General features: G+C 40.1%; 1 protein-coding gene across 1 annotated transcript in view; it reads right to left on the bottom strand.

The window, feature by feature from the left end:
* Window positions 1-21,133, bottom strand: part of LOC308044696 (neuronal acetylcholine receptor subunit alpha-7) — a gene marked incomplete at both ends in the record, with an annotated part of 34,082 nt that extends 12,949 nt beyond the window's left edge. The window contains 3 exons of the mRNA XM_080351556.1: window positions 2,185-2,229; window positions 19,934-20,073; window positions 21,079-21,133. Coding sequence (XP_080207682.1) covers window positions 2,185-2,229; window positions 19,934-20,073; window positions 21,079-21,133 — 240 coding nt within the window. The remainder of the gene's footprint in view (window positions 1-2,184; window positions 2,230-19,933; window positions 20,074-21,078) is intronic.

Here is a 21,133-nt window from a genome sequence, read left to right as displayed (position 1 = left end):
TTAAAACAGCCAACAGCTTGGGGTACTTGCGTTAGTATTAATCTGTATGACTAGGCAAGGCTCCTGCTGTAACTTAGATCAAGTGTAAGATTTTGATATTGAAGAGCATTGCCATGGAGATAGTGGTCAGGATCAAAGAGTATGCACATATAAATACTAGATTTATATTCCCCTTTCTCACAGGTTACTTTTTATATTTACCTATTTCAGTGATTAGATTAGATTATACAGACATGTATATCAAGAAAGGGAGTGGAGAGGGATATTCAGGGAAGAAATTACTTCAGACCATGTAGCATAATAAAATTATATATGATTGCCTTAAGCATGCTTTGAATATGTCTAGTATACCATTAATAGACAGTTAATACAGAAACACATTGATTTTTTTTTTTTTAATATATACAGAGGTCATGAAGAGTGGCTCCATTTTTGTAGTAATCAAGTGATCTGCTCTTTACAGTTTTAAAAGTCTTTATAAGGATGCTGAGGTATAAAAGAGAAGGGAAATAAGTGATAGATTCTTGAGTAAGAATTGTCATCTGTTTCCTGGTAAGAAATCACAGCAGTTGTTGCGATTGTAGCTCAAAGTGAAAAACATATGATATTTGACAGTTTTAATCTTACTGTACAACAAACCTGTAAAATAACATGAGCTGAATGCTTCTTTCATGTCAACTTTTCTTTGTGAATAAATGGAATAGCCAAGCTATCCTTCGTAGGTCATTTGTTTGTAAGGCCTACCACAGTACAAGAGAGGTGCTGTACAAAAAATGTTACAATAAAAGAAAAAATACATTTTAATTGAATGAGCTTGTGAAAGAGACTGAAAAGTGTGAAGTTTCTGTGGAAGCAGCAGGCTTGTCTTGAATAATGTAATTCTTCTGTAAACCTTTACTTAACACAAACAGTTCAGTTTCGGTAATACAGATGGGAATTAAACTAATGGCAAATTCTCACCCTAGCTGCCATCATATGCAGAAAGCTCCCCTTATCACCCCGTCTTTGTAAAGCTCAAAATGATGGTAGAAATGTTTTGTGGAAGCATCAGGAGCCCACAGTATTCAGCATGGTAAGAAGTATCTTCTTCATTTCAAGTCCTAGTTTTGCAGCTCTCTCACTAGTTAACTTTACAGAGAAAAGAAAGTCAAAATACTCTCCCTCTTGAATATTCTGTTAACTGTTCCATTTCTTAAAGAGGGAGTCAAAGTTACTCCTGCCCAGCAACACCTGCCATAAGTTAGTGGGGGCAAAGTTCTCTGCTGTGCTATCTAATGGTAGCAGTAATTACGGTTAAATAATAAGAGAGGATGTGAAATTTTGTGACAACTGTAGCAACTAACCATTGCAACAAAAGGTAAAATAAAGCCACTGTTTGAAAAATTAACATCCTGCCTGGGCAAAAGGAACTGGGAAACCAGGAAAAAGTATACTGCTCCCAGCTGAACATTAGGAAATGGATGATCCAATACCTATTTAGTCATGTAACTGAGACACGATTTGGAGATGTAACATAAAAAACCCTCTCGTGTTCACAGTTAACTTCTGATGACAATCCTATGTTTGAAAAACAACATTTCGAACAACATGGGAATAGCATAGCCATTTCAATTAAAATCCTCTTGCATTTCTTAAGGAGATGGACAGCAAAGGAAGTAGAATGGCAGGGACATTCGGTTGGGACAATGGCAGCAGTGCTCAGGAGATAATGAACCTCTTTGGAGCAATGTTTCCATTTTCAGAGTGCTGATCAGAACAGCCGTTACAGATGAAATACATTTCTTGCATGTATAGTTCTCTTTCACAATCAAATGATTTATGACAATATAATGGATTTGTCGAAATGGATGATAAGGCACTTGCACCTCCAGTTACTCTACTGGGGACTCTTAGGACACTGGTATCTTATTACAATCAAGAGTTTAGCATGACTAAATCAACTACAATGAGTTAGTAACTTACTTAGATGTAGTGACTCCAATTATTAAAAGCTTTCAGAAATACCTGAAACAACATCAAGACCTAAATCTCAGCTTCAAGGTTTTCCATTCAGTTTAGCTTTGTCCACTATGTAGCATGATATAAAACAAAAGCTTGAAAGTTTCCTAAAATTCAAACCCCTCACCAGATTAAACTCAAAGACCAAAGGGGAAAAAAAAAAAAAAGCTTTGTTTTAGAACTCACCATTTGTAGCCAGATATTTGTTGTTAATACTTGATTCTTTTCATCCTGAGAGGAAGAAATAAAAAACAAACTACAGCTTAAAACCATACAATTAAAACAATACTGGTAAATATATTTTATTATTTTAGAATAGCCAGTTGTGCTAAGGTACCTTTTAAAGCAAAGGGAATCGTTGCCTCTAACTTACTGCAACAGAAGTTTTACAGGTACTTTTTAATGTATTTTGTATTACCACAATCTGTTTCCTGAGGGTATCCTGCCAGACTCTTCCCTGGGCTTTATTAATTTCATAATACTCTTCACTAAAGGTCAATACTCTTTATTCTTTTGTTGTTGTTTGGTGGACTTGTAACCAAACAGAAGTCCTGAGACACCTTTAATTGAGACCATTTTAGAGCAGCACAATAGGAAAAAAAGAAGTTACACAGCATGTAAAATCAAACACAGTGCAAAGGACAATTGTATTTTTAAAGCAAGTGAAGCCTTTTGAGGAACAGCATCAGTAAATGTATGCCAGTGTTACTAGTCATGTATAATCACAACTAAATGTACAACATACAGACAAAAAGATTTTAGGAAAAGATTGGTATAGTGCATGAATAAAGTCTGCCCTCAAATGCACATTCCTACCTTCTCTTAAAATGAAAAGTGAAGTAAAAAATATAAAGCAGCACAGACCACAGGTAGTTATTCAGCACTTTTCGTCTCTATTTTCTGCTTCATCACCTCCATGAACCTTTTTCAAAACTCTCAAGTGAACAACTAATTTAAATGGCATCCTGGGGAAAAACCCTTTGGTTTCAGAAATACATTATTAAGCTGCATTGAATTAGCATGTTGAAGGCATTGCTGAAGATGCAGCCAGGCAAAGCAGTAATTAATTTGCAATAGTAGCTGTTATTCTCTAACCAAACAAACATTAATTCGGTGCCTCTCTCAACAACCTGCTTATAGTGATACAGCACAACAAAACTAGTTTGCATGGGGTATTTAATTCATGAATGAAGAAACAATCCTTACGAAATCATTTATATCACCATGACCTAAAGTCTATAGACAAGTGTTTCAAATTAAGGACATGTAAAACCTAAATACATTTCTATTAATCATAGCCATTTTTAGGTCAGATGTAAATAACACAAGTGATACCTTATTATTAAAAGTCTGATAGCATCTTCTCAAAGCTCTGTGTGCTGTCCCAGATGAACGTGACAGGTTCCTGTAACGCAGTGTCCCACCTGCTGCACCCAAGCAAAGCTGAGAGCACCTCTGCTGTGTGGTTTCTCTGCAGGGCAGACAGTGGTTGTGCTGCTTTGCACAGGCTACTCAACAACTGGCTACTCAAAGGTGCAGTGATTCAGAATCCATTATGTTGTGGGAAGCTTGTTTCAGGACTATTAACTGAATGGCATGTATTTCTGCATGGTTAGATTCTGAGTTAAACTCACATTTTATTCCCAGTATGATCTCTTTGTACGCATGAATGGCCCCAGCCTTAGATGTTTCAAAACTGCCTTTTCAGTAGTAGGAAAAGATGTTACTAACGCTGGAGTGCTGATGATGCTTAAGCTAATGATATGCCGTGGGGGTTTATTTTGAAGCCCTGAGCCCACAGGAGAGTCAGATGAACTATTTTAGGAGTACCAGAAAGGAGGTCTACTATCAACCAGCAGACAGAACCAGGCTAGAGAGCCACTGTGGAGCAGTCAAGCTGGCAGAGCTGAGGGGGGACTTTTAATCCAGCTGTGCTGCTGACAGAATGGTTCGGCTGCTGGCCACACTGCCGGGCAGCTGGGCACATGGCAGAGCTGCCACAGCTTTGCCTGCAGGAGACTCTGCAGATGTTTTCTGAAAGCCAACAATGGGATCTTTCACTCAAACCTGGCTCAAAGAGGGGATTCAAAGACTATTAACTCAAAGTAACTTGTACAGTGAAGACAAGGCCTAAGCAAAGAAGGACCATGCTGCTTTCTTGGTGTTTCTTACTGTAGTTTTAAGCATTTGGAGCCTGAAAGAGTATTGTTGAACAAAACAACTCCCCTGTGGGTCACTATATTTAAGGTGCCGCCAGTGTTTGAATTGTAAATCCCATCGTTGCTCTTCATCTATAAAAACCTTCCTGCATGCTGAGACTTGGTTTATAAATGGTGGGGTCAGAGCAAAAGGCTTCCAGCATTTTGGTCATTATTGGATTGACTCAGCCATCACCAGAGGAAAGATTCTGATTTTAGAGGGTTTGCCCTCTCTGTGGTCCCAAGTGAAGCTGGTGAAGGATGGGGCAGGACACATCCTGCAGGCTTTCTCCAGCTAGGGAACTCTTTCAGACACTGTTTTAAAAGCTTTACAGCAAACTACATTAACACTGTTTTTCATCAGAGTTGTGCAGTACTTCACCATAAAATCATGGGTGGGCTTGAAATGCTTTGTAGAACTTCACCAGTTTTTGTCACTCTGCAATATTTTGTAAACACCTACAGAAAAAAACGTTGAACACAAAAGCAAGGTAGTTCCTATTACAAACCCCTTCTACTATAATAGAGGAGAGAAAAAGGACTTCACAATATATTCTGAGATGCTGGGAAAATTAGTCAGTGAATGAGACCAGAAACTATATCGTGTTGTTTGGATTGTTGTGGGTTTTTTCCCATACCAGCTACTTTAGGTTGCTTGCTGGTCGGGTAGTGCTGGCCAAGCAGCGGAGTTAATGAGGAGCGGGGTTCCATTCGCGTAGTGGGAGGTGGGTGGGAGGCTCCTTTAGCCTACTTGGTTCAGAACTGTAGTCATGATCTGTGAGGGCAGATGGCAAATTGCTGCTGGCCTGCTTGTCACATTATTTTATGGCAGTGCACTTAATGAAGGGATAGTAGCTGACATCAGGAAGACTCAAATGGTCCTCCATTTTTTGAAGGTAGAGTTAACAATTTCTGGAAGTTACTGAAGGGAATTGTACTGTTTCCATTCTTCCAGTTCCCATCTCTGGTTTTGTCTCTCTTTTCAATTTAAAAAGTCTATCAAACCGATCACCTTTGGAGAAAGAATATAAGATCCTCACATTATCCTTCCCTTACCCTGAGTTCAACAGAATATATAAAGCAGAGAAGAAAATTTGACAATGCTTTGTGAAGGGCATTAGCCTGGACATTACATACTTTGTAAGGAACATTATCTGCAGACTTTCAAAGGGATGTCAGTGCATCTAGCATCCCCACTAGAAAATATATGCAACAAAAAGCAAGGGGAAAAAGAAGTAAAATAAGCCTGCATGCCTATAGACTGGCATGCAGACAGTGACATGCAGCACCTAGCAAGAGAGACATACCTCTCAGAAGACCTGCATAAAGTAATGTACTGACTAAAATCTATCAGCTGTAATTCTTGTACTTCAAATCCAGATTCTTTATGTTTATATGGTTGAGTCTCACCTAAATTACAGAAAAAGTAATACTACTTTGAACTGGGCTTCAATTACTATGAACCTTAATAACAGAGTTCGTAGAAACATTTTAAGACATCTCTTGTTATAGCAATACTGCTAGGTTTCTCATTGGTACCTCGTAGCAAGACTGATGTTAGTAATTGTAGTCTGAAGTTAAAAATGGGCTGGCAGCCAGTGAGATACATGTAAGGCACTTGCTATATAGATTTTCACTTTTGTTTGCTTGAATATTATGCTACTGAAACCAGCAGGTTAATCAGTTCATTAGCTCTTATCTCATTGTCTCAGCACTTACTCATTAAATATTCTCAACATCTTCTGATCCACAATGTGAAATTGCTAACACCTAATGACGTTTTTTTCCCCACGTCATTTAAAACCCTGTTATGATTAATTTTTGCTTCACACAGGTTGGGGTTTTTTCATCTTCCTTTTAAAGGTCATCCAGTGAGCTCACTGAACTGTGTAAAGTAAAAAAGCCCAAATTCTTACAGGATTAGTACTGAGAGAATGGGCTGGAGGGTGAGTTAAGCGCTCATAAAAACACCAGGTGACAAAAGATTGATGCTATGGCCAGCATCTTTGGCAGTCATAGTAATATAGTACTTTGGGCAGTCATAGTAATAAGATTAATCTGAGCTCCTAGAACCTTATGGAAAGTAGTGAAGGGGCTGGACTTCTCCATTCCTGCCCATGGTGCTGGTGCACACCAACACCCTGTGTGGCCAGCCTCCAGGAGAAGCCAGAGCAGCATATGGTCCAGCTTCACCCTCCTGGAGTGCATCCGAAAACACCACAGAGGCCTCACATTGCAATTGCAATTACCCTCCTTATGTGCCAAGGTTAGTGCTAAACTCTTCTATTGACGGTGGCTCATAGTAGTGCAGACAAAATTGAATTTTTCCATCTCAGGGGTGAGGATAAAAATCAGTTACGTAAAAAAGTCATCTTCTGCAAGGACACTGAAATGAAAACTGCAGCTGCCCGCCAAGGACTGCCTCTAGTCGTCCATCGGTGGGGGCTGAAGCTGCAGCAAGGCTTGATTCTGAAAAATGTAGTAGAGGGTGCAGAGTCTGGCTGCCCTGTAAGGGTTGCTCATTCATTACCCTAATGCCGAAGGCATCGCCTACATTGCACCTGCCAAATGGCAAGATTAATTAAAATGCAAATTTGGATGGAATTAAGGAATCTTGGGGGGAGGAGGACTGTAGGAATGAAGAGCTAGACAGAGTTGGCAATGTGAAAGCTTTTTTAGGTATCATAAAGATGAAGAAAAAGGCAGTGTACAGGATTGGTGAGATGAAAGAGATTTGAACACCTGGTAGCTCTTCCCCACTTGACTTCCCTTTTACCGCAACAGGAATAGGTTAGTGCAGTTACCTTTCACTTCTCCAGTAGTCAGCGATACACCTTTTAACATAGTAAAATGTGCCTACAGCACATATTTCCAATTATATAGAAAATGCTGTATAAACAGGCATTGCCAGTGCATAAATAATAATATTCCGTGATCCAGCACGTGAGGGTCAACACCAGGAACAGGACACAGTGATTCTGTTTTCTTGAAAGTAGATGCAAAAAGTGCAAAACTGTTCAATAAAAAGTCAGAAGTGGAAAACATAAGTCTGTTTTCACTGTTTCACTGCATTTTTCTCAAGAACACTTCAAAATTAAACACACATTTGTATTTGGTGTTCTGACTTTTGCCCTATCAGTGAGATTTTTATATAAAAAAGGAGCTCTGACATCTATGACTTCATCTTGTAGTGGTACAGCCTACTGCTGGGAAGCCACACTCCTTCCAAATTACAGCAGCTGTTGCGAACTGTTTAAACAGAGTTTAAGCGACATGTTGTACTACACGGCCCAGTCAGCATGGTGTGCCAGTTCTGCCTGACTTGGCCGTGGGCTTGTGCCTGCCTTAGGCCAGCTCTCTTTACGGCAGCTGCTAACTTGCCCTAATTCTGTTGGTGCGAAAAACCTCCTGAAAGTTGGTCTTCATTACTTTATGCTCAGCCGCTCCATGCTGCAAGTGACCTTAGTGAAAGCTGAAGGCATTTAGGACATCACCCTTGCTTCTACTTTCCACTTCAAAGGCAAATTCAGCCCTGCAGCACGGTCGCTGCTGGGATGACACCTGACTCTCTGACTTTCTCACCTTCCAACTTAGACTCTCTCTGGCTCTTTCAGACCTTCAGGGATAAGGTATTGTAGCTGAGCTCAGGATTTAGCTAAATATCTCCTGTAGCATTAAGGTGAGTTTTGCAGTTAAAGCTCTGAAATCCATCCTCAAAATGTCTTCCTTACTTTGTGTGCTTCCTGATCTTTGATTTATTTTTTTCTAGTTTTTTTTTTTTTAAATCAAAGAATTAAAATCTTGAGGCAAACCAAAATGTAAGTAGTTAATTGAAGTGAAATTTGAAAAGAAAACCTTTTCTGTATTGAGCTCTTAGGTTTATTAGGCTTGTAGTGGATGGCATATTAATTGCTTTTCATACTCTCTACATGCTGAAGGTCTTTGTGAAATAAAGAATTGCTCTGTAGAATTATTCCTGACTGGGGAAAGGGGAGTTTTGCTGCTGGACTGGCACATGTTGCTGCCGCTATCCGTTTTTATTTTTTAAGAGGGCTGACTTTGGCCACTAAATTCAAAGAAGAGCAAGGCAATAAATGGCTATTCTGGGACTAATTGAAGTTTTTAGAGTTTGCCTGTTGGGACACACCCTCCTCATTCTCACCAGCCCCCATTTCATTTGTGATACAGTGAGTAAAGTGTGTTGAATCCCGTAGAATACTGCTACGGAACTGTTACACAGCATTACAGATTTCAGCACTGCTATAAATATCCTTAGCAGTGCAGTCTTTGCACACAGTTATACAGCTCAATGTGCAGCAGCTTAGACTGCCACATCTGCTGACATTAGTTCCAGATGTTTGTTTGTGGTAACAAGGACAAGCAGAAGAGACGGACTGAGGAACAGAGCAGAAACAGCACAGAGTGTTACCACGAAGGAAAACAAGCAGGGGGCCCTGGGGTAGGTTTTGCAGAGGTACAAACGTTAGCCATGGTGAAGGCCATTATCGTGAGCTCCTGGTTTAATGTGGAAACCCGTAGAATGGTCTGCAGGTCACTGGGCAATACTGGTGGGAAATGGCATCCAGGAGCTGGGAGGAAGGGAATGGGAGAGGAGGAAAGGAAATGTCCTGGTGTGAACGGTGGAAAAATGCCCTGAGCGCCAGACTAGCTACAGTTCTGGTCTGTAACACTTGAGCCAGCACATATTTAATACACGGTTTGCTATGAGCTTACCCCAGTTACAGTTCACACTTAGTGACTTCAGAGCTTGACCTATGTTTAAGTAAAAAAAAATGGGGATTTTCAGATGCGTTCTGCATAGATGTTGAACAGTGCGCCTGACCTGTGCACTGCTCAAGTGCCCAAGGAGAGAAACGAAGGAGCAAGGAAGTAAACCTGAATACAACAGACAAGTATGCTTCTGCTTATAGCTGAAGTTCTGTGAAAGTTTCTAGACTAGAGTTTCTAGACTAGATGCTCATTTTTGGCCTTCTGAATATCTTATTTTTTTTCTTAAAAATAAAAATTAGAAAAATGTCATTTGAATTTTACCTGGGTTAAGGTTGAGTTTGGAGTGCGAGATGAGGAGTCTGACTGCTTAACTTAATTCAGGAGAAATTCTGGTTTCTCCACACCGACTAATCTTACGTGCTTTTGCAAGAAGCATCTGCTTTCTCCCCAACTACTTTATCTGACTTCAAAAGAAAGGCAGAGTTTGCTCAAAATATACAGAGGTCTTCCCAGGTGGATGCAAATCTTACACAGCAGGAAAACTGCTGGAGAAAGACCATAGAAGAGCCATCTTAACTGTGGGCAGAGCATCTGTGCAAAGAGCCTCCTTAAAATGGGGGAATGTGTTTCTCTTCCCTATACACTCTGACAAGATCTGACAGTCGTGCTTGCCATTGACTGTAATAGGGCTTTGTCCTGGCTGTGGGCTTGAGATGTATTTTCACTGAGTTACACAGAAAATAAGCGAGATTATAATATGTGTAAGAGCCTCATGATGTACCATTTCTGTTACCATGGGGACATAATTGTAATAGCCGTATTTTTTCCTTTTTTTTTTTCAGTACATCATTGTTAACAAGAGATTGTATTTAGATTTGAACACATTCACCTTTGCAAAGACAAGCAGGAAACTGGGTATATGAAATGAGCAGAATACAGCATAGCTAATAACATACTTAAGCACACCTTGTGTGGAAAAAAATATTCTTGTGAAGAGTAAGAGGGAGACGTTGCATTTTTTCAAGTTAGCTTATGAATTCCCATGATTCACTGCAGGTTTCACTCGGTTCAATTATTAAATATAGCATAGACCTTAAAGTGCAGTTACATTTATTGCAAGCATGCAAAGTAACAACTGTGTTCTGTGGCTTTATGTACAAACAATTCTTCACTCCATTGTATTCTGCAGCAGACTCCCACTGAGAGGACTGAACCCTGAGTTAAATACTGGCTCTAGGTGCTGATGATCAGTGTCAGTCCGACACAGGCTTCCCAGCTCTGAATGCACACTGGGATCTGGGAACTACCAACCATTTCTCAGGCTAAGAGGGAATAGTGGAGCCCCTGTAGTCCCACTCCTTAGACAGCGTCAAAACAAGAAGGAATCAAAGCTTTTGAACTTGATTTGTTTGCCTAGAGCTTAGCTGCAAAACGTAGAAGTTGAACTGCTACGTTGTTATGCTCAGATGTAATGCCAGAACAGTATTGTATCAAAGGATTTGACTCTGTTTTTGTTCTTGCTACCCACCTTTAAGTCATATTTGACTTTTTATTAAGTCTTTTTCCTCAAAATGGTCACAAGTCATGTGGAAATGCTGTTATAGCATGTATATTTAGCCTGCTGCTGGCATTCTTCTATCCTATTTTTTGTGAATAACAGCAATAGAAATTTCCACACCTGTCCAGAGCATGTTGTCCATGTTTTAGCATCAGTTCACAGCTGAAACAGCAGAACCTTTGGGAACACCAGAGCCAACATGTGACTAGGACACAACCACACGGAATAGCTCTGTCCACTACACATGGACATGGTTAAAGCTGGCTCCAGAGGACCAGTTAGAAAAGTGCCATTACCCATCCCAGACAGACTCTCTAACTATACTGTCTCATCTCCATCTTTCCAAGTGTAGGCAAATTAAACAAGGAGTAGCTCCAAAATTCTGATATGTAACATAATCCATTATCCTTGGTGTCTTGGGGTCTCAGTTCAATCTAGGATACAGCATAGACATCACCATGGCAATTAAAAAATGCCCTGGAGAAGGGTATAGCACAAAATACATTGCTTATCCTGCTGAACGCCTCTGCAGCTCTTGACACAGAAGTTTTACAAAGGCGCCTTAATAACTCAGGAAGAGAGGATGAATCAGCATTACAGAAATTCTAGTTATTCCTTAATCTACATCATCTGAGAGACAGGTTTGAGAGTCCTCTTTTACAGGGTCTCTATTTTCAACTTTCTCTAAAAATCCGTACAGTTCCCTCTTCTCTTTAATGCCTGTGAAGAATCACTGAGAAAGGTACTGAGAGAAATAGAGAGATGAAAATCAACTGTGTGTCTCTTTCTGCACAAATGCAACAAGCGTCATGACTGAAATGTCAGAACACCTACACAGTCCTTCAGGCTGCTGTTTTCTGCAACACAAAAGAGCAAACTCTCTCCTATGAAATGAACACTTCTGTCTGGTGGGGTTAGACATGGAGTGAATGCTACAAAATCCATAAAAAATGCTTATTTGAATTTCTTTAGCTCAGTGAGTGGTTCAGTCAGGCTTAGCAGTGCTCATTATTTTTACTGTCTTCATTCTTGCATGTAGCAGCATTGGTGGCAGAGGGTAAAAGGCCTGCTTCTTTGCTCTCAAATACTTAACTGCCAGAATTGTGTAGTTATTGAGAGTCATTATGGGGATGCCAACCACAGAAATATGTTAATACTTGTGGCTGAACACAGAAAACAAGCCGCTAAAAGTCCAAAATAGTAGCGCTATGTAATTAAACGTGTGTGGGTCCACCAACTCTGCACATGGTCATTGACTGTCTTCCCTTCAGGCTACTGCATTATCAGGATCATAAAAGCAATGTGGAGACGTGATTATAGGCCATGCAAATATGGCTTCACCGCTACCAGAGGTGAACTGGATAAATATCATATTCCCATGTTGCTGCCAGTGAGCAGCAACATGGCCTCGTGCCATGCCCTTAGCACTTCCCAGTTAGCTGTTCTTGAAGCCAATGTTAACAGCCTTTGCTTTTTACAAATTGAATTCTAGTTTAAATAACAGGCAAGGACATGAAAGCATAAGTGAAGGTTAAATCTGAATATAAGTTTAGTTCAGACTTATGTGTTTTTGTTGAAAAATAATACTTTTAATTTTAAATTTTAAAAAATCAAAATAAATTAGTTAACACATTAAAACTGAATTATTTAAGTAATTAAAATTCTACGTGAACTTTAAAAAATTTCTTTTTCTGTTGAAGTGCTTGTACATATATGCTCCCTGCTGCCAGCCCATTGTGACATCTCCTTTTTTTTGTAACTCAGAGGTATATTTAGATTGGGAACAGTTGGACTGTTTAGTAGTCTATTCAGGCGAACAGAGTTCAGGAGAAACTGAAGAATTCACATCTGTATCATCTAAATTTGAAGTGATTAACATCTGAATGTTTCTATGTTAATACACCATTCATAGATAGAAAAGTGTTTGTGTGCAATCCATTGACAATGGATTGGTCTATTGACTTTGTTCAGCTACTGTCAGCACTATTAGATTTGTAAATTACTGAAAACTTTTTCTGGTGTGTGCTTTTCTGAGGGAAAAGCAGGCACTGTATCTGCACATCCAAGAATACAGCCCTAAAATGAAACAGAACACAAAGAGAATGCTACCTGCTGCATTGTTCAAGGGCCAGAGCCCCTGATAATTCAGCCCACAGCATTCCTAGAAGCCTTCCCAGAAAAGAAATAGATACGAACTTGGGTGCTAAGTAGGGACATCATGTATTGTCTACTACTTGAATGACAGAAATAATGTCATTTTAACTGTATATAGTCTTTAAAAAAAAAAAAAAAAAAAGAGGAACAATTCTGAGTATTACAGACATTTCAGTCCCCAAACTTCTGCAAATTAAAAGCTTTGTGTAAGAACAAGTATTAGTTAGCCAGACCTGGCTCTCAGAAATTATGTTTTGTGCTGTAATTTTGTTTTATTAGCTGATCTCTGAGGAATAGTAACGATTACTAGATGGTGTTTGCAAAATCTGTTGTTCTAATAAGAGGTCCTGTGTAAAATGTGAAAGCTTTTTGCTGTGATGCCTGTACTCCAGAGCAATCCGTCACAAAAGAATTTATTTTCTAGAACCTTAATCATACTTTTCCCGGTAAGGATGCAAACCTTCTTCATCATAAGTGGCATACCAGTAGGGGTCCACTCACTGTTTAAGTTATTGGCGCATCCGTACCAATGTCGTTAGAAAACAAAGAAATTAAGTACTGAGCTTTTATGATTCATGCTGATTATTTGTGTAACAAAGGATAAGAAAAATGTTAGAGAAAATGCCTTGCTTTACTCATATTAAAATAAAAGCCCAAACAAACAGAAAAACCTCAGGTGACTTGTATTACATTTCCAAAGAGCTCTCCTGTGGAACCAGAAATGAGAACAGAAGCTCTGTTGTTCAGATAAAATGAACATCTCTAATGTCCTCCTGTTACCTATTATCAGGAGGTTTTTTAATAGTCTTTAGTCAGTTCTTTTTTCCTTTCTGCAAACTGCCTTAAATGAAATTCCTTGCTTCCCATTCCATCCTGCAGAATAAAGACTGTGTTTAAAGTATCTTTCCAGATCTAATACTGCTTGAGAAGACTAGGTAAAAGAAATGCTGAAGGAAAAAATAGTCAAAATAGCCAGAAGATACAGAAAATATTTAGAAGCACAAGACAAATATGACAGAAAGAAGGCTGCAGTTTCTCGTAATATATCAGTATCTCACCATAGCAGGACAGGGAGAGGTGTTGTCTGCTTGTTTAAATAGATCAATTATCAGAATATTTTAGACTGTTATTTGAAAATATCTCTTTTTCATATTTCATGAGGAAGCAGAATGCTCTTATTTCTGTTATAATCCAGTAACTTTCGTAGGTATTAAACTAACTAAAAATACCAGAAAGCATATCTCAGCACAGTTCCAGTTCTCTAAACTCTCAGAAAAAAAAACATGGTAGAATAGAAATGGCCGTAAGATGAAAGTGAAAATAGTTTCTCCCTTTAGCATGGAGGGAATAAAGATTGAGCAGCAAAGTGAGAGGAAAATAAAGCTTGGAGAGACTTTTACTAATGTACACAAGTGGATGCTAAAAATTAAAATAATAATGCAGATTTGATGAGCTTCTGCCATAACCATTGTTTGCAAAGAGGCTGCTGAGGTTCGATAAACAGCTTAGGAACTTCTTTAGCACCATTTCTCAATGATCCTCTTGATTTCGTTTATTCGTCTTTCCAGATTTTTTTTTTTTTTTAATGGCGGGGGATGTTTGGTTTATAGTCTGTTTCTTTACAGAGGCTGTTCTGCTTCTTTGAATACCAGCATCATTTCCTTTTCAAAAATGTCAAGTTATTTCACATTACTCTCTTGCCCGGTGGGTTGAGGGTGTTTGGTTGCAAATACTGAGTTGCAGATTCTTATGCAGAGGCTTTGCTGCTAAGCGCTGTGTGTAAGTCATTGAAGTCACCTGTATCACACTATGTAAAATGAAACAAGGACAAAAGCCCTTGAATATATAAACCTAAGTCATACAAGTAACCAAGGGCAATGTAGGATGAGCAAACTGACTGAGTTCAGATAAACATTAAAAAGTTTGCATGCTTTCATATTTCCTTTGGTCTGCATTAGTGAGCTGAAGAGCCTAAAGGAACACGATTTCTCTTGAGATCCTGCTGCTGCTCACCACGTACAAACAACTATTCAGCACTTTCTTTTTCTCTAACTAGTAATTAAAAAGAACAAGCAGGAGAAACTGGTAAATAAGCAAAAACTGTTCTGTAGTAAATGATTTAATTAGCTAATAAATGTCTGGAGGAGCCATGAAAGATTTCTGACTAAATGGTGTTATGGAACGTAAGAACTTGAATATTTATGTAGATAAATAACTAAATTCAACTTTCTTAAATAAATTATAAATGTTGATTCTTCTGCTAGTTAAAAAAAAAAAAATCAGAGTTAACCAAAATGGACAGATTCATACCCACCAAAATGTTTGTCACCATCAGTCTCACTACAGCAGTCATAAGCTAGGATAGTATTGATCCAGCATTTTCCCAGGTTTAGCAATTTGGCTCAGCTAGAGATGGAGCTAGCTTGTTTTTTTGCTAAGTATATGACAGATTTTAATTGAAGAAGAACCACTGGTAGGGGTTTGTGAGCCGTTTCAGCTAATCTAAGTCCAAACTAAGTACAGCTCATCTTGAAAAATGACTACTCAAAGAATGGGTACAGCTAACTGCTCAGTCCCAGAGGCACCGGGCAAGCCAAAGGGTAGGTTTACCAAGGCCTTACCCTGTAGTTTTTTGCTAAGAATGTTATTCAGAAAGGCTTTTGTAATGTCAAAATATGTACCTTGCTGCAAATAGTCAAGAAATCTGGTTTCACCAACAGTATGTTATGCTCCGTACTCAATTTTGTTGAAGAAGGAAAAGTGCCTCATTTTTCTGTAAGTGTTTTTAGTGTTGTTCCCAAGTTGGAACATGGGAGGTTCTGCTTAGATGTTAGAAAAACAAGTCTAGCAGGCTGATAGTTGAATCCTGAAGCGGGTTGCCCAGGGAATCTCCATCTGTGGCTGGACACAGTCCTGAGTAATGTGGTCTATTTAAACATATTTGGAGCAGGAGGGTGGACTAGATGACCCCTGGAGGCCTCTTCCAAACTAAAATAAGACTGTAGGATTCTTCTACTTGTTTAGATAGCAGTAAAAATGGAGTTTGAACCATCAATGTATCTCTCAATGTATTCCAGTTCTTCATGTCCGTGTATCTAAGCAGTGTGAATGTACGATCATTTTGCATTATTTCTAAAGTGTCATCTTCCAATTTTTGAGGATGGAATTCCCTAAGATACATTTCTCTTAATTCTGTTAACTTACAGTAGATACGAACATGTCTGTTGTAAAAATGTCGGGCTAGGCGCAAAATTAATACCTGCATGACCACTTAATTTGTTTTTCTATGCCACTCACTATTCTGCAGGAGATGCAACAGAGCAGGAGCAGCACTGCTGCTGTGGCTGTGCCTGGGGTTTGCTCTGAACCCCAATACATGGCAGCTGAGTATTCTACTCTGATGCTACTATTGGGATGGATGTTACGAGAGAAAATAAGAATTTTAGAAGGTGTTTGCCTCCACATAGTATTCTAAAAAGTGGCTTTCATTGTATCCAGTGTTGACATTGTATAGCATCAGCATATTTCAAGATTCTGTTTCTCACAAATGCATATGGTGGAAGTTTTTCCTAAGTGTAAGTTAGGCTCATGCTCCATGACAACACTAAAATACTAGAGAGGCATAGGCCAAAGACTAGCTTTTTGTGCAGGTAGTGGCGTTTCCACGAGGTGAGTTGTAGAGAAAAATATGTAGCTTCTCTACATCATGTCCCTTATTTTTTTGATATTGTACTGAAGCTATGACCTTGACCAAACATGACCATCCATTAAAGTCCCCTTTCTCTGCTGCCACTAAGGTATGCAGATACCCTTAGTATTTGTCTGTTAAGATTTTCCTTCTGTCAGAGCGGAATGGCAGAGACCTCAAGTAAGGCAGAGCAGCAGCCAGGATCCAGCCTGGTTCAGTCTGTTCTGCCAGGGATTTGACAGATCTGCTCTGGATAGGTCTGACTCCCAGTACAGCTTGTATCAGCTGAGAAGCCATTAAAGTGAACACATAAACTACAGGAAAATGTGATGGTGACATGTTTTGTTTCTAGCTTGTTAAACCAGTAATTGTTATTGCAACTAGCTGTCATTCCCACCAGCATTTGCTTCTTGTTGACAATGAAGAAAACACATTTGTTTTATAGTGTGAAGCTTAATTTCCTTCATGGTTGGTTTCTTTCTTTGCCTGTCAATCCCAGATCTCTGAGAAAGAAATGCAGTCAGTTTTATAGCAAGGAGAATGATCCGTAACTGAACTGCCAGTACAAAAACTATGGCTTCTTGCTGATTTTGAAGGGATGTTTTGAAAGGCACATAGGATCACAAACTCCCTTTTGAATCATATTGCCTAAGACTGCCAGTCATTCACTGTGCACAGATTGGCTAGTGATGTGTGGATATTTGCCCTTCACTTTGTATGGTCTTTAATTACACTTGACAACTCTGGAAGAAAGTAACTGTGTGAAGTTGACTGCTTGATGGCCTTCAGGCATTTGTGTCTCCAACAGCCAACTGTTCATCCAGTAGTCAAGAACATGGTATGGCCATGTCAGGAGTGTGGGGAACAGAGAGCCGTAAAGAAGAGAGAGCTGTAAAGAAGGCTTCTGTAAGCTGTGTCATCACTATAGGAAGATTTGGCCATACAACAAACCTTTCTCTGGGTGGTTAATACTTAAAACCATGTTAGGTTAGCATACTCAGGCCAAATGTGTCTATATAGAATGACACCAAATGTGCAGTTTCTGAAAGCCAGGAAAAAAAAGTCTGTTCATAGCCCTGTTCTGTTTAGGATCAAAGTGGGTTTTTGAGCCCTCCTCTTCTGAAATAATTCTGAAATGAACTGTATGTAGTCCTAACCAAAACCCCCACAGCATCAGGGTTTTTATCCTGGTTATCAAAATAAATTAAGCTCTAGAGAAATGTTTCCTGAACACAGAGTTATACAAAAATCCTATGAAGGGGACTGTGCTGACCTCTACCAAAGCAGGAGATCCTCCAGTAGCCATGAGAAGGCTCATATGTGGCAGGAGGTCATTTCCCAAAAGGGAGCTACAGAAGGCGGCCTTTTCAACTAAGTCCATAGTTGGTAAGGGGTTTTATTAAAGTCTGGTTTAAGATTCAGTTGAAGCACCGTGTACTATGCTGAGTTCTAGAGATAAATTCAATTGTGGAGTTTTGTTCAGGTGCTCAGTTTGACCAGGCCTTGAACAGACTGGCTAAGCTTTCCTGAATATATTGGCCTGTTACTACCAAAGATAAAAATCTAATTAAAGTCAGAGATGCACAGAATGTGTAACTACAGCTGGGGGCTAGAGCCAGTAGGAGCTGCTGCAGAAGCCACTAAGTAGCTTGATGCATTGGAAAGAGGAGCTAGACCAAAGCTCCATCACACAGATGATACGGAGCCAAGAGAACCAAGTGGTTATTTCTGCCCTGTCCTCCATGGCAAGAGACCCATGAAGGTTTGAGCCAGTGAGAACAGCTGCAGCAGTAACCCCGGTGGGGACCTTCAGGCATTCAGACCTTTGAAGCACTGCCGGTCCCATCATGTCCTTGGTTCTCTTCAGCTTGCTTAATTTCCTCTGACCTGCCTTGTCCTCATGACTCTCACTGCCCTTCTAATGCTTCTTTCTTTGTGTTACCTTGACACATTCTAAAGGAATCCAATGAGGAGATGAATCATTAAATTAATATATCCCTTATTACCACAGTATCATTTATTCCTTTTGCATTGTTTCTCACTTTTACGCCTTTTCAGTTGTCTCTGATTGTCCAAAGGCATTCTTGCTTACTTGTCTATTTAGAATGACTCTTCGTGCCAACAGTCACCTACTACTTCTACTTGCAGAGTGTTCAGTGTGAGGAGATTCCCTTTTTTCAATATCTCTAGGCCCATCCATAATAAACATCATTAGTAACAACAGCGTGCCTACATACAGTGAGTGGGATGTTAGTGTCATCTGTTCTATCAGCCCTGTGGTACAGGCTTCTATATCACACCCAAGTTCTGGTGTGGTGCCTGGCTGTCCTCGCCCCATGCAGTACAGCTGCAGTCTGCATCGGTCTGCCAGCACCTTTTGAAGTTGTTGCACTCCGCATAACGCATATTTTTCGCTTGCCATCATTCAAAGAATATACAGCTCCATATAGCTTCCGTTCTGTTCGTTGGTATCACATATATTAAAACCTCAGGTGCCACAGACAAGGATAAAACTGACATATTTTGCCTTAGTGCTTTAGTGGCACTGACACTGAAACAGCTCATGGACTACAACTGCCTACTCTCACTATAGCAAATAGTAAATATCACACTGGAAATACACAGCCTAGTTTTTACCTTAGGTCTAATAAATCTAAAAGTTGAAAAAATGTGCAGAGAAACTGTGAGCATTGAAACCTGCAGAGTTCTGTGTGTGTGTGCTGACCTTTAGATATTAAATGAACAGTGAGTATCTGGATTTTGGCAATTGGCAGCTTGCAAGAGAACAGAAAGTAAGCTATTTGTTGTGAATAATCCCACCTTTTTTTTTTTTTAATTTTGTTGTGCCTCATACTTTTAAGCATCTGATGGAAAGATAATGCCATTTGGAGGTTAACTGCTAGTTTTAAGTAATTAACTTGTTAGTGGCCATAGCTAGTTGAATTCAGTAAAAATGAATACTGTAAACCCACTTATGTGTAGAGTTTGATCTCTGTGCCACAGTGACAGAGTGAAGCTTAAATTACTCATATTTGAACCCAAAAGATCCTACAGTGCATTTTACAAGCCTGTCAAGCACTGCACAGGAGTATCTGTTGATGAACCAAAAAACTGTGGCTGCAAATACAGCAGCTAAAATTTAAGCAGAAAGAATTTAGCAATGTTGTCTAAATAAGATAAGAAATAATACCACTTGGATTTTGGCCGGGATACCCCCTTCCTCTCAGTTCTCCTCCATCTCCAAAATGAGTAGGTCTTCAGTGACCACCAGAAATCAAGAACTTTGGTTTTGCATATCCCTCCCAGACTACACTTCTTGTTGGTTCTAAGTACAGTTAGGGATTCAAAAGGCGAAGTATGCAGTTCGAGCTTCACTTTAAATATTTCATCCTGCTAAGAAGGTTGGGAAATACTGACAGATGTAAGAAAGTGGAAAACTTTATTTTTAAGTTTACTTCTTTCAAAAGGCAGTCAAAACCTGGCATTGTGTCTTGAATTATTTGTGCTTTCCAGTATCTTGCTGTCTTCCTTTGCTATCACAAATCTCCATTCTGGGAATGAAAAATCCACCCTTTAAAATAGTTTCCTAGAAGGTTACAGACTCACCACATCCATGATCTGCATGAGGCTGAGAGTGAAATAGACAGTGAGTGGCTGGGAATCATTTGCAACTGGTCGCTCCAGAGGGTTGTAATTTTTCAGCAGCTCCTTATACAGCTTCCTTTGGAACTCTCCTTGCAGGGACTCTTCAGGCACAGGAATAAATAGATAAATAATTAGGATTCTACAGCAGAAAGTAAAGCTAGAACACATGTTCTTTTCCTGCTATTCTGTATCTATTACTTTACCTGCTGCATTCCCAGGAAATGCCACTGTAATTCATATAGTCCATTAGCTACTACAGCAAAATCTTATCACAAATGTATCATTTCCCTTCCAGATCAGCCTGTAAGGAGAATTCCCTCTTCAGTCATTTCTTGGCTGGCCAGGAGTAATAAATTCTAAATGCTAATGATGCTTTGCCAACATATGCACCCTTTGGTGCAGCAGCAAGAAGTGATTAAGAGGAAAATACACTGCCCGTATTTTGACACCTGTCCTGGTACAGCTATAACCAGGAAAGCAGAACAGAGATATGGCAGAGGGCATCAGCAAGGCAACGGTAGAAAAATGGCCACAGGTTAGACTGAATCTGAGAGACTGCTTCAGACTGAGAACTCTTTGGGGCAAGTGTTCTCTTTGTTCATGTAACTACAAAGAAAGTGGGGGTACAGGGTTCCTGGCAGAGATGATAGGCACTACATTAATATATGTGATAATAATCAGGGATTTCTGTCTTCTTTACACTTCAAATCCAGGGAGGGTCTTTATTCTGCCATTTTTCTATGGAGGGAACGGGAGCAGGTCCATATGGATGGAGCAGAGCAGTGTCAGAAGGAAAGGAAATCTGGGTCAGGGTAGGAACAGGTCCCCTGGATGCAAGCCCTCCCTGACCCCCCTCCAGACGGATTTTCCTCTCCCTTCTTATTTTCTAGCCCTGAATTCCCTCCACAGAAAGCCACAGTCCCAGCGCTGAGGCAGCTACCACTTCAGCTTCTTGCCGGAGTTTGCTCCCCCATCCCCATCGCTGTGTCTCTTGCCGGCAGCTCCCAGCGCTGCCGAGCCCACCGAGCTGCCCGGGACAGAGCGGGAGCTCCCGGGCAGCCGCCCCCGCCCGCCCTGCCCGCCCGCGGCAGCGCGGAGTCACTCACCGCGCACGAGTCCCGCCGCCGCCAGCAGCCAGAGCGCCAGCTCCTGCAGGCCCAT

This window comes from Nesoenas mayeri (genome assembly GCF_963082525.1).
Source record: "Nesoenas mayeri genome assembly, chromosome: 11".
Classification (NCBI taxonomy): domain Eukaryota; kingdom Metazoa; phylum Chordata; class Aves; order Columbiformes; family Columbidae; genus Nesoenas; species Nesoenas mayeri.
Note: the sequence above shows the minus strand (reverse complement) of the source record. Positions and strands in the feature narration are given on the sequence as shown.